Raw genomic sequence first — 12,477 nt, forward strand, 5'->3', positions numbered from 1 at the left:
TTCCAGGGTGAAAAACTAGAGGTAGTCGATAGCTTCTGCTATCTGGGCGACCAAGTTAGTAGTGGGGGTGGGTGCGCTGAAAGTGTAGCTGCTAGAATAAGAATAGCCTGGGCAAAGTTTAGAGAGCTCTTACCCCTGCTGGCGACAAAGGGACTCTCACTCAGTAAAAGGCAGACTGTATGACGCATGCGTACGAACAACCATGCTACATGGCAGTGAAACATGGGCTGTAACTGCTGAGGACATACGTAAGCTCGCAAGTAATGAAGCCAGTATGCTCCGTTGGATGTGTAATGTCAATGTGAATACCCGTCAGAGTGTAAGTATCTTGAGAGAAAAGCTGAACATTAGAAGCATCAGTTGTGGCGTGCAAGAGAGACGATTGCGCTGGTATGGACATGTGGTGAGAATGGAGGAGGATAGCTGCGTGAAAAAGTGCCACACCCTAACAGTTGAGGGAACCCGTGGAAGAGGTAGGCCCAGGAAGACCTGGGCTGAGGTGGTGAGGCAAGACCTTCGTACATTGGGCCTCACCGAGGCGATGACTACTGACCAAGACCTTTGGAAATGTGCTGTGCGTGAGAAGACCCGGCAAGCCAAGTAAGATCGTTGCCAGTGCCCCTGGACTGGTTCTTGTGCGGGTGGCACATGAGATGCACCATTTTGAGCGTGGCCATTGCCAGTACCGCCTGACTGGCTCCTGTAGGATTTTTGAGCGAGATCGTTGCCAGTGCCCCTGGACTGGCTTGTGCGGGTGGCACATAAAAGACACCATTTCGAGCGTGGCCGTTTTCGTGCGGGTGACACGTAAAAGCACCCACTACACTCTCTGAGTGGTTGGCGTTAGGAAGGGCATCCAGGTGTAGAAACTCTGCCAAATCAGACTGGAGCCTGGTGTTGCCATCCGGTTTCACCAGTCCTCAGTCAAATCGTCCAACCCATGCTAGCATGGAAAGCGGACGTTAAACGATGATGATGATGATATTCTTTGATAATAATAATTTTCTTATCAAAGAATATATATATATGTATTTTTATATATGTATCTTAATGCCGGTGGCATGTAAAAGCACCTACTACACTCTTGGAGTGGTTGGCGTTAGGAAGGGCATCCAGCTGTAGAAACTCTGCCAAATCAGATTGGAGCCTGGTGTAGCCATCTGGTTTCACCAGCCCTCAGTCACATCGTCCAACCCATGCTAGCATGGAAAGCAGACGTTTAACGACGACGATGATGATGATGATATATTTTAATACTTTTGTGACAACCAGTACTTAACACAACAAAGCTTATACAAAGCTTTATATTTTACTTTTGACAATCTTTTTCAAAAAAGTGAAACCGGTCAAGTGAATAAACATCTTTAAAATTGCATTTTCAAACCTTCTTTCATATATATATATATATATATATATAGTTTTAGGGAAAATAACCAAGTTTCAAGAACTCATCGATGAAAATCCACTATCACATATAGAAAAATTAACAATTAAAAGCACAATAAATGAGTATAATATAAAGCAGTATAATATAATATGAGTTTGAATTATGGACAAATATGGATAAGTACTGTTTTTATTTTGCTAAAGATTTTCTACTATTTGAAAATAATATGTATTCTTGTTTTTTTTATATTATTCATTTGGTTCTTTATAGATTATTTTTAATAGATAACTTATTTAACACTAAATTATTTATAAGTTATAGTTTCATTTCTACATAATATTAGAACTTCGATTTGAATAGTGTTGTTATATTTTCGATTATCTTTGATTGATAATATTTGATTAATAATTAGTCTTTATTGTTTATAATATCGTCAAAGGTTTTTTTATTAAAACTTTGTATATATATATATATAAAGTTTAATCTTTTATTCTTAATAATTTTTTCTTTCCTAATTTTTTCATTCATAATTTTTTCATTCATATTTTTATTCTTACGTTTGTAGAAATAAATATTCTTGTATTTTTCTATTATTCAATTGATTTTTAATGATAATTAAATAAATGTTTTTAGCTTTAAATAGTATAGCTTTAACTATTACACCGGTTAAATATGTACTAATTTTATCTTCATTATTATTTTAAACTTAAACTTCGTTCAAATTGTATTTAAAACAAAGATAATTTAAAACAATGATAATTTATGTAAGCTGCTTTTTGTATATAATATACATGTTATTATAATGGAGGAAGGGAGGATTATTGAATAGTTATTATTTTGATATTTTTAATAACTTTTCTATCTTTATAAAATAAGTATTTCATATTAATTCATTTGGTACTTATTGTTGGTTGAGATATATATATCTAATTATTGTTCTACTTAAGATCTGACGATTAGCTATATTTTTTGAATAGAATTTAATTTTTGATAATTTCAATTGATTTTAATCGATTTAAATTTCCTTTCTATTTGAAAATTAGTTATGAAACACGTGTAATCATTTTATTATATTTATCTTATGATATTTACTTTGCTTAATATTATACTCATTTATTGTGCTTTTAATTGTTAATTTTTCTATGTGTGATAGTGGATTTTCATCGATGAGTTCTTGAAACTTGGTTATTTTCCCTAAAACTATATATTTTATATATATTTTATCTATAAAGCTCAATTTAATTTTAATTTTTTATAAATTGATTTTAATTGAGTTTTTACCTGTAATTTTGGATTTTGTCCCTAATATTATTATTATTATTATTATTATTATATATATATATATATATATATATATATATATATATATTAAATATATACTTTTATAAAACAAATTTTACAAAATATATATAGTATCTGTTAACAGTCTTAGCCAAAAACTCACAGTTGAGTTTTTGTATATATATATGTATACATGTCTCTTCAGTGCATTGATTTTGAGCTCTATCCTTTAAGAGACATGTATACATATATATATATATATATATATATATATATATATATATATATAATTTCAATCAGATACATTCACAGATATATTTATTTTACAGGTTTTGCAGAAATGAAAGGTATAAATATTAAAAGAAAAACATGGATTAATGTTGATGTTGAAATTACCAAGGGACACAATCAACCAGTTGGACTGTTGTTTAAAGAGGTAATTTTAAGGACATGTAGTCTTTCTTTTATATGTCTAAGGTTTCTCCTTTCTGATTCAAATATTGATACAGTTGTTTGACTGATTGATGGAAATTGAAAATGTCATATTTCATTTTAGGGAGTTTTAACAGAGCATGAAGAAGAAGTTGTGATGATTGACAGCATTCAACCTGACTCACCTGCTGAAAAAGTTGATATAAGAAAGGTAAATTGAGAATTATTTCATAAATGATATTATCAAGGAATAATTAAGGCACATAAAATACACCATTTTGAGCGTGGCCGTTGCCAGTACCGCCTGACTGGCCTTCGTAGGATTTTCAAGCGAGATCATTGCCAGTGCCCCTGGACTGGCTCTTGTGCAGGTGGCATGTAAAATACACCATTTCGAGCGCGGTCATTGCCAATACCACCTGACTGGCCTTTGTGCGGGTGGCACGTAAAAGCACCCACTACACTCTTAGAGTGGTTGGCGTTTGGAAGGGTATCCAGCTGTAGAAACTCTGCCAAATCAGATTGGAGCCTGGTGTTGCCATCCGGATTCACCAGTCCTCAGTCAAATCGTCCAACCCATGCTAGCATGGAAAGCGGACGTTAAACGACGATGATGATGATGACATATGTATAGAATAATTTAATATAATATCATTACCTGCAATGCAGTTGATCTATGACTGTTCCATGAAGAGTTTATTGTTTATCTACAAATCATTTCTAATTCTGCGGACTTATGATTACCCTTCATTAGACTACACCCTTCCACTTTCTTAATTGAAACAGAATAAACTGTATAGTGGAGTTACTTAAGGGAGATATAGTTGCTACTTCTAGCAGATTAAGAGAAAACTTAGAAGTCTCTTCATTGGTTCATTGATGGTATATCATCATCATTTAATGTCTGTCTTCCATTCCTACATATCAGTTGGACTGTTTGACAGGATTTAATGAGTTGAAAGACTGCGTTGAGATCTCGCTACTTTGGCATAGTTTCTATGGCTAGAGACCCTCCCTAACACCAACTCCTTTACAGAATGGGAACCCTTTTACATGGGATCAACACTAGTGAAAGTCTCCAAGTGACTCTCAAGATAAAACTACCTTGAGTGGAGTGAAATTATGGGAGACAAACACAACTGTATGATATTTGCTTGGCAACTATGTGGTTTGGGATTCAATCTGTGAAACAACTTGGGCAAGTGAGCCTTAACCACTGATTCTCTTCTCCAAAATCAGAGGCCTTGAGCCTATATAAAAAAAAAAATTAACATTATTATAATGGTGGTGGGGTTGGCAGAATTGTGTCACTCAGAATGTGTGGTGATACTGCGTTACAGTCCTTAACATTCTGAGATCAAATCCCACTAAGGTTAGTTTTGTCTTCCTTTTTTCCAGGGTTGATAAAATATCAGTAAAATGCTGGAGTTCATATTATTGTTTCTTTACTTCCCCCCAAAATTTTTAGCTGTTTATCTATGCCTGAAATTATTATTAATGAGTCAATTTATATTTTCAGTTTCATTCTTGCTGTCGTCACTAATGTTTACTAATATAGTGTTATTAATGTTTATTTGTGATTGTCAGTCAGTCTCTGTCTTTCTCTCTCTCACTCACACTACCTCTCTTTGTCTTTTACTCTCTCTCTCTCTCCTCTCTCTCACACTCTCATCTTACCACTCTCTTATCCTCTTTTTTCCTGTCTCTCATATATTAAAACTGATGTTTTTATTTATACCCAGAATGATATACTTCTATCTTTGGGATCAACAAAAATTACGTCTGTGAAACAAGCTGTAAAATTAACAAAAAATGCTGGAGAACGGTTAGTATATATTTATTATTACTAGCTGGCCCTGTGCTATCAAAAATGATGGATAACTGTAGGATTTTATATATAAATATGGAAGATAAATCAAATTAATACACTTGTCAATGTTATCTAGACTAATTTACCAGGTGGTGAATTGGCAGCATTAGGTAGAATGCATGGCATTATAATTTATTTGGTATCTCTGTGCTTTGAATTTAAATACAAACAGTCATCTTCACATAATATCTTTCAAAAGTCAATAAAGTAAAGAATCAGTCCAGAGTAATGAATTGGCAATTTGTTAGAGAATCTTATATCTTGCCTTTCAGTCCCAGTTTTATTAAATTCCAACTGGGGATTCAATTCCTGCTGCTGTTCTAGCTTTAAAATTTGCACAATCATTTAACAATAATACAATAAAGCCTTCCCTTTATTTTTGTAGACTTACACTACACCTGCGTAGACAGTATCATCGCACAACTCAGGCTAGTGAACCAAGATTTGAAGATGAAGCCTCAGTAAGTATATGTATATATATGAATGTGTGTATGTTTGTGTGTGTGTGTGTGTATATATATAGTGTGTTTGTGTAATGTGTGTGTGTGTATATATGTGTGTGTTTGTGTGTAATGAATGTGTGTGTGTATATATATATATATATATATATATATATATACATACACATGCATATATGGGTACAGGACGTCACCAATGGTGCAAATAACATGAAATACATAAACAAACGAAGGAAAAATGAGTGAAATATGTAAACAAGAAAAAAATGAAGAACAGGACATGTTAATACAGAAAGGATCCTTCATCAGTTGTCGGCTGTCTATCTACTCCTCATTTCGAGCATTCAGTGACAACTATATATATATATATATATATATATATGCACACACACACGCACACGCCCAGAACTGCGCTGATAGCTTAGGAATGAAATTTAGGATTTCTCAGTTTTCTGTGAATCGATTTTGATAAAACTTTTCCCAGCTGATTTTCACACTATGGCAACACCATTGTTATGGTTTTATAATTTGTAACGTCCTTTCTTTTTTATTTCAAATTCTTCACTTTTTGGGTGAGCCACACTAATAGCTTTTGACTGAAAATAACCCATCTAGACTTTTTTTTTTTTTTTTTCAGAAAATGAAGGGTAATGATAGGTATTAAGCATGCATTGAGTACATATTTAACAGAAAACCATGAGCATCGAAATGGTGCTCATGTGGGTGTTTGTGTGTATATATATGTATATATGTTTGTGTGTAATAAATGTGTATATTTGTTTGTGTGTAATAAATGTGTATATTTGTTTGTGTGTAATAAATGTGTATATTTGTTTGTGTGTAATGAATGTGTATATATATATGTATGTGTGTGTAATGAATGTCTGTGTAGATATGTATATATGTTTGTGTAATGAATATATTTATATATTTATTTGTGTGTGTGTGTGTGTGTACATATACAGATATCTTTGAAACATTATATTTCCACAATGTTTTGTTTACAATATTTTGACTTTATTTTATGTATTTTTACCTTTTGTGAGGGTGCATGGTTTAATGGTTAAGGTATTTGACCCTTGATCATAATTTCATGGGTTCAATTTCTAGATTGGCAGGTGCATTGCATCCTTGGGCTGGGCACTTTATTTTCTTGTTACTCTGATCTACTCAGCGGAAAATGAGTACAGGCTGAGTCCTGGTACAACTCTCTCTTCTGTCTGTCACATTCTGGATCAAAAACTGAGAGAATTGAAAAGGTATCGATTTCTCCTTGTGACTTAGTTAAAACCTGTTACATATTACCAAGTCATTTCTGAACATGTTAGTTACCATTCTAAGAAATGAACTCGGTTCTATAAGCTTCTAAATCACTCATTTATTCCATACTACTGCTTACCATTGTGTTGTCTGTCTACTGTTAGGAATTATACCACTTTTTAGTACTTACATATAAATATAGCTTTAGGTTCAGTCTCACACAGCATGGCGTTTTCAGTAAGTGTATTTTATTATAGCCCTGGGCCAACCACAATCTTGTGAGTGGATATGGTAAATTGACACTAAAAGAAGACTTATGTACATGTGTGCATATGTGTGTGTTTTGAAGTAAAGTAATATTTCCCTGGGATCAGACATGTTTCCATGGAAGATTGGAAATAAACACTGTTGCATTATGGTGGTGCTTGTCTATGACAAGAAATCAAGGCAAAGAGACAGTAACACATGCACACATACATTATGCATATATCACAGGCTTCTTTCAAATTCTGTGTACTAAATCCACTCGTAAAGCTTTGGTCAGCCCAGAAGATACTTGTCTAAGGTGATATGCAATAGACTAAACACAGAACCATGTGTCTGGGAATCAAAGCTCTGACCACACAGCCATGCCTTCACCTATTTGTCTATCAAATTTCACTCTCAAGCATTGGTCAGCTTGATGCTAGAGTAGAACTTATTTGTCCAAGTTACCATGCAATGAGATTGAACACAAAACCAGTCAGTTGTGAAGTGAAGTTCTTGACCACATAGCCATACCTGAAATAATTCTTTTGCTCTCAGCCAAATCTCAAAAAATTATTGCTTGTGGCTGTGTGGTAAGAATATTTGCTTCTCAACCACATGATTCTGGGTATAGTCCCACTGTGTGGCATCTTGGGCAAGTGTCTTCTACTATAGCCTCAGGCCAACCAAAGCCTTGTGAGTAGATTTTGTAGATGGAGACTGCAAGAAGGCTGTCTTGTATATATTTATGTCTGTCTGTCCCTTCACCACAACCACTTGGCAACCAGTGTTGGTGTGTTTATGTTCCTGTAACATAGCACTTCAGCAGAAGAAATTGATAGAACAAGCGCCAAGCTTCAATAAAAGATAAGCACTGGGATTGATTCATTTGACTAATATTTCTCATGGCAATGATCCAACATGGCCACAGTCTAATGACTAAAACAGATAAAAGATAAGATATTGTACCATTACAGAACAGAGCATATATCATATTGATGGCCACAAAGATCTCCCATGATCCAAATTTTATTATCTGTAAGAACCCTGTCACTACAAGGCTATAAATATTGTTTAAATTACATTTTTAAAAATATTTTTCTATAAACTGTAATTTTCTTGTAGGAAAAAAGTGAAGAATCCCTTGACTCTGAATATGCATTAGCTGATAACAAAGCCTGGGAAGAAATCGAATCCGAAATGAAGTCTTCAGATAGAATTTCAAAGAAAGATTCACATGGTCTTCCTTGTCCTGAACTAACTCACCGTCGACTGTCTAAAAATTCTTTGGGTAAGTATAATTTCACTTTAGAATTGTCATTGCTATTTGTATCATTACTGGCATCCAACTACACTGCTATCATAGTCACCATCATCAGCATTGTCTTAATATCGAATTTAATTATAACCGCCATCATTATCATTACTACCACTGCAATCATCATCATTGTTAACATACAAAACAAACAAGGGAGTCTCACAGAGTTGCTTGATCTGCTAAAAAAGAAAAAAATGAAATGAAACTTTTTTCAAGAATTGTTAAAAAAAAACAAAAAATTGAATAATATTGCCTGAGATACAATGTATGTGGAAAGACAGGTTAGTCATTGTTGGAATGGCTTTGGTCATGGGTCTGTTTCATCAGGGCTGACCTGGCACTAATCAGTGACACCACCAACACCAAAAGTCAATAAGGGAGCCGTACTTTGTTACTTTAAATGCTAGAAATACTAACCAAATAAAGTAGAATATTTACATTTGATTATTTGTTTTCCTTCTGGTACTTGAGAGCTTGTGCCTCTACTGACTAACCTTAAATACACACACACACACATATATACATATATAAGATACAGATAAGGAAATAATTTTATTCTCAAATGCAGGATAATGCTAATAATATAACTATCCATATTTTACAGAAAAAACCTGTTGGCTGCCAACCTGGCCACCAACAGATTTTTCTGCAAAAATATGGATAGTTTATCTTTTTCATGCTATATTATTAGCATTTCCTGCACTTGAGAATAAAATTATTTCCTTATCCTCTATCTTTCAATACATCTCAACACTTCTAAAGCAAACTTTGTTTGATTTTCAATGTAAGTTGAATTAATATACATATACATATATGTTCTACATTTGTTTTGTAGATAAAGTCGAGATCCAGATCCAGCCAGTTGATAAAAATGAACCTCGTCGTCTTGAAGTAAGGAATTTTGATACAAGTCGCTGTGAGAGTAAATCTCCAATGGTCTCCCCTAAAAGACAGCCACAAGTTAAGCCTTCACAACTTAGCACCCAAATGGAACCCCCAATTATATTGAGGAAATCTAGTAAAGGCGTATGTATCCTTAAATTGTTTTTTTTTTTTTTTTTAATCTGCTGAATTAATAATGAACAATAAATATTTTAGGGATTTCTTTTTTCCTTTGATTTTTGTATTTTGGATCTGGAAGCATCAAGAGATTTAAACGAAAAATATTCCTGTTAACCCTTACATACTTAAGTCTTTTGCCTCCTATAGAACATGGACCATCAATGATTTTTTTTCCACTATTCTTCACTTTGGGTTGTCTTTTTGGCTTCTCTATATTTGGATCCTTACTTCCTTGTAACTTCTGCTACAGTCATATGTTTACTGAGAGACTTTCTTCTCCCAGGTCTTCTTGGTTATTGCATTATCAACAACGCTTCTGTAACTATGCGTTTCTTTTAGGTAAGGGTGTTGGTCCTACACAAATCCATTTTTATCTTTCGGAGAAAGTGGTCCATATGAGTCTGGCCCTTATCCTTTGACCTGTCCATCTTGGGAGGCCAGAACAAGAGCTTATATTTTGTTGTTGGCATCCTTCTTAAGGACACAAGCCACATCACTGCAACAAAGACTGAAACTTGTGGTTATTAACCTTTATTTTGGAAGTTATTCTGTTTTTGGTAATTAGTTTGTATCTGGACTTCTGGGTGAATGAAGAAATTTTAATTATTTAAAATTTTGTTTGTACCAGCTCATCCATGATCAAAGGCATTCTCTCTGTAACCACCCTAGCATTCTGGAGGGGTATCCAAGATTGTGTCCTTCCATGTTAAGATTGCAGAGTGAAGTTTGGTTGTTCTTTCTAATAGGTTGAGTAACCATATAAAAGCTTACATATGTTGCAGTTCTGAGGTTATCTCTGGGTCCTGAACAAACAGGCCTATAATGAAAGGTGTTCTGGCTGTGTCCATACCATTTATTATGACATCAGGTATCTAGGATTAGGACTAAACAATGTATCTCTCCTTGGTATTTAACTCCAGGCCAGTCCTGATTGAGCAGGTCTATATAAAATGTTCCAGCCATGACCTTTTCTGTTGAGACATAATGTATCTAAGAATCTAATCTAGGATTACATTGTTCTTTCAGGCTTGATTGAGCAGACTTATGTTCCATGTTAGCATGGGTTGGACAGTTGGACAGGATCCAATAAGTCCAAGAACTGCAACCTACTTGATGCTTGTTTTGGCATGATTTCTATACTTGGTTGACCTGTAATGCCAACCACTTTAATCCTTTAGTATTTAAACTGGTCTTTCCAGCCAAAATATTCTACTTGTTTTCTGTTCAAACTGACCCAATTTGGCCTCTCACACCAACTCTAAAATGTCATTCTTAAAATATACAATTGTATCATTGAAATCTTAAAGCTACAGGATAATATCTAATTCTACACAGTGTGAATAAATAAACATTACATTTGTCAAAGTAACCTGAATGCTAAAGGTGCCTTTTTCAAAAATTCTTATAAATTCTTTAGAAAAAAAAAAGATAGTTTTCTAAATAATTTTTCTATTTGAAATATTTCAGGAGGAAGATCAGTTTGATGTTGAAAGTCTCTTAGAGTTTGAAGATGAAGAAGACTTGAGTGAAGTTAATAGAACAAGGCTTGTATCAGCTAGTCAAGTAAGCAATCTTAATGTTCCTCTTTTTATGTTCTTTCATTGTATTGACTGGGGTGGTTAAGTTTGCAATCATATAGTTCTGGGTTTGATCCCATCCACTGCACATTACCTTGTCTTGGATCCAACAATGTTTTGGCAAATGAAATCTGATAAAGGGAAATTATGCAGGGCCCATCTCTCTCTCACACACATGCATACACACACACACATGCATACACACACACACACACACACACACACACACACACACACCTAGTTGCTAACTCATGAAATAATGCTATAATACAATTTTGAAAGGGTCGTTCTTTTTATCATGAATTGTGGATATTTTAACCTTATGAGTAAGAACACCTGTATTGTTATTGTTATTAAAGTAGTGAGCTGGCAAAATTGTTAGCATACTGGGTAAAATTCTTAGCACCATTTTGTCTATCTTTACATTCTGTTCTGGGATCAAACTCTACCAAGGTCGACTTTGCTTTTCATCCTTTTGGGGGTCAATAAAATAAGTACCTGTTGAATACTGGGGTTGATGTGATCAACTCACCCCTTCCCCAAAACTGCTAAAATTTGAAACCCTTATTATTGCTTCTGCCTTAGCAAAAGCGGAGGTATTGTTTTCAGTTGTGTTTGTTTGTTTGGACAAGATATCTCAAGAACTGCTGAATGGATTCGAATGAAACTTTCAGGGATGTTTGGCCTCATGACTGGCATAAACTGATTAGACTTTGGGATCGATCTGGTACCAGACAAGGATTCTGGATTATTTTTCCTGTTTAAATTTTTGAGAGTGGTCAGGTTCATTTTTAGTATTCTCGTTTGTGACAGCAGTCAAGTTTATTTCAGATATTCTCGTTCTAAAAATCATCTCCGGCTAATCGTTGAGAGGATGTTGGTGTTGCCTTGGCAGAGGTTTGCGCTCTCTTAGTGCTCTTGGTTTTATTACTATTGTTGTTTCTATTAAAGTATCAAACTGGCAGAACCTTTTGTGTTAGAAGAAAAATGTTTTGCAGTATTTTTTTCCATTTCATTACATTCTGAAATTAAATTCTGTTGGATCGACTTTCTCTTTCATTTGTTCAGGACTAGTTGAGCACTGAGGTTGATGTAATTAACTTTTCCCTTTCCTATAATTGCTACCCCTATTCTAAAATTGGCAAGATTTGCTATTATTATTTTTATTGTGTGTGCAAGGCAGTGAGCTGGTGTAATTGTTAGGGAGCTAGACAAAATGCTTTGCAGCATTTTATCCATCTTTACGTTCCAAGTTCAAATTCCACCAACGTTGACTTTGCCTTTCATCCTTTCTAGGTCGATATAAAATAAGTACCAGTTGAATACTGAGGAAGATAGAATCAACTAGTTCAATTTCACCAAAATTTCAAACCTTGTGCATAGTGTAGATTACTGTTAAAACATTACTTGGAATGTCAAAAACAACGTTTTGACTGGTAATTTTACCTCCTAAATCTCACACAGAATAAAAATCTTAAATATTTTTGGAAAGCATACGGTGTATTCATGCCCTCAATCACTCTCTATCCGTCCTCTGGACCCTTGAGTTTTCTACTTCACATTTCGAATGCCAGTGTTTCTGGCTT

The 12,477-nt window shown here is 34.3% G+C and overlaps 1 protein-coding gene across 7 annotated transcripts in view; it reads left to right on the forward strand.

Moving 5' to 3' along the window:
- The window catches only part of LOC106878514 (PDZ domain-containing protein 8), a 296,017-nt gene that overhangs the window by 137,028 nt on the left and 146,512 nt on the right, over positions 1-12,477 (forward strand). For all 7 annotated transcript variants that reach the window (XM_089365281.1, XM_089365279.1, XM_089365278.1 and 4 more), the window contains 7 exons: positions 2,998-3,104; positions 3,225-3,311; positions 4,843-4,925; positions 5,356-5,431; positions 8,060-8,225; positions 9,088-9,278; positions 10,782-10,877. In XM_089365281.1, coding sequence (XP_089221407.1) covers positions 2,998-3,104; positions 3,225-3,311; positions 4,843-4,925; positions 5,356-5,431; positions 8,060-8,225; positions 9,088-9,278; positions 10,782-10,877 — 806 coding nt within the window. The remainder of the gene's footprint in view (positions 1-2,997; positions 3,105-3,224; positions 3,312-4,842; positions 4,926-5,355; positions 5,432-8,059; positions 8,226-9,087; positions 9,279-10,781; positions 10,878-12,477) is intronic.

This window comes from Octopus bimaculoides, chromosome Z (assembly GCF_046866305.1).
Source record: "Octopus bimaculoides isolate indiv1 chromosome Z, ASM4686630v1, whole genome shotgun sequence".
In the NCBI taxonomy this organism is placed as follows: Eukaryota; Metazoa; Mollusca; class Cephalopoda; order Octopoda; family Octopodidae; genus Octopus; species Octopus bimaculoides.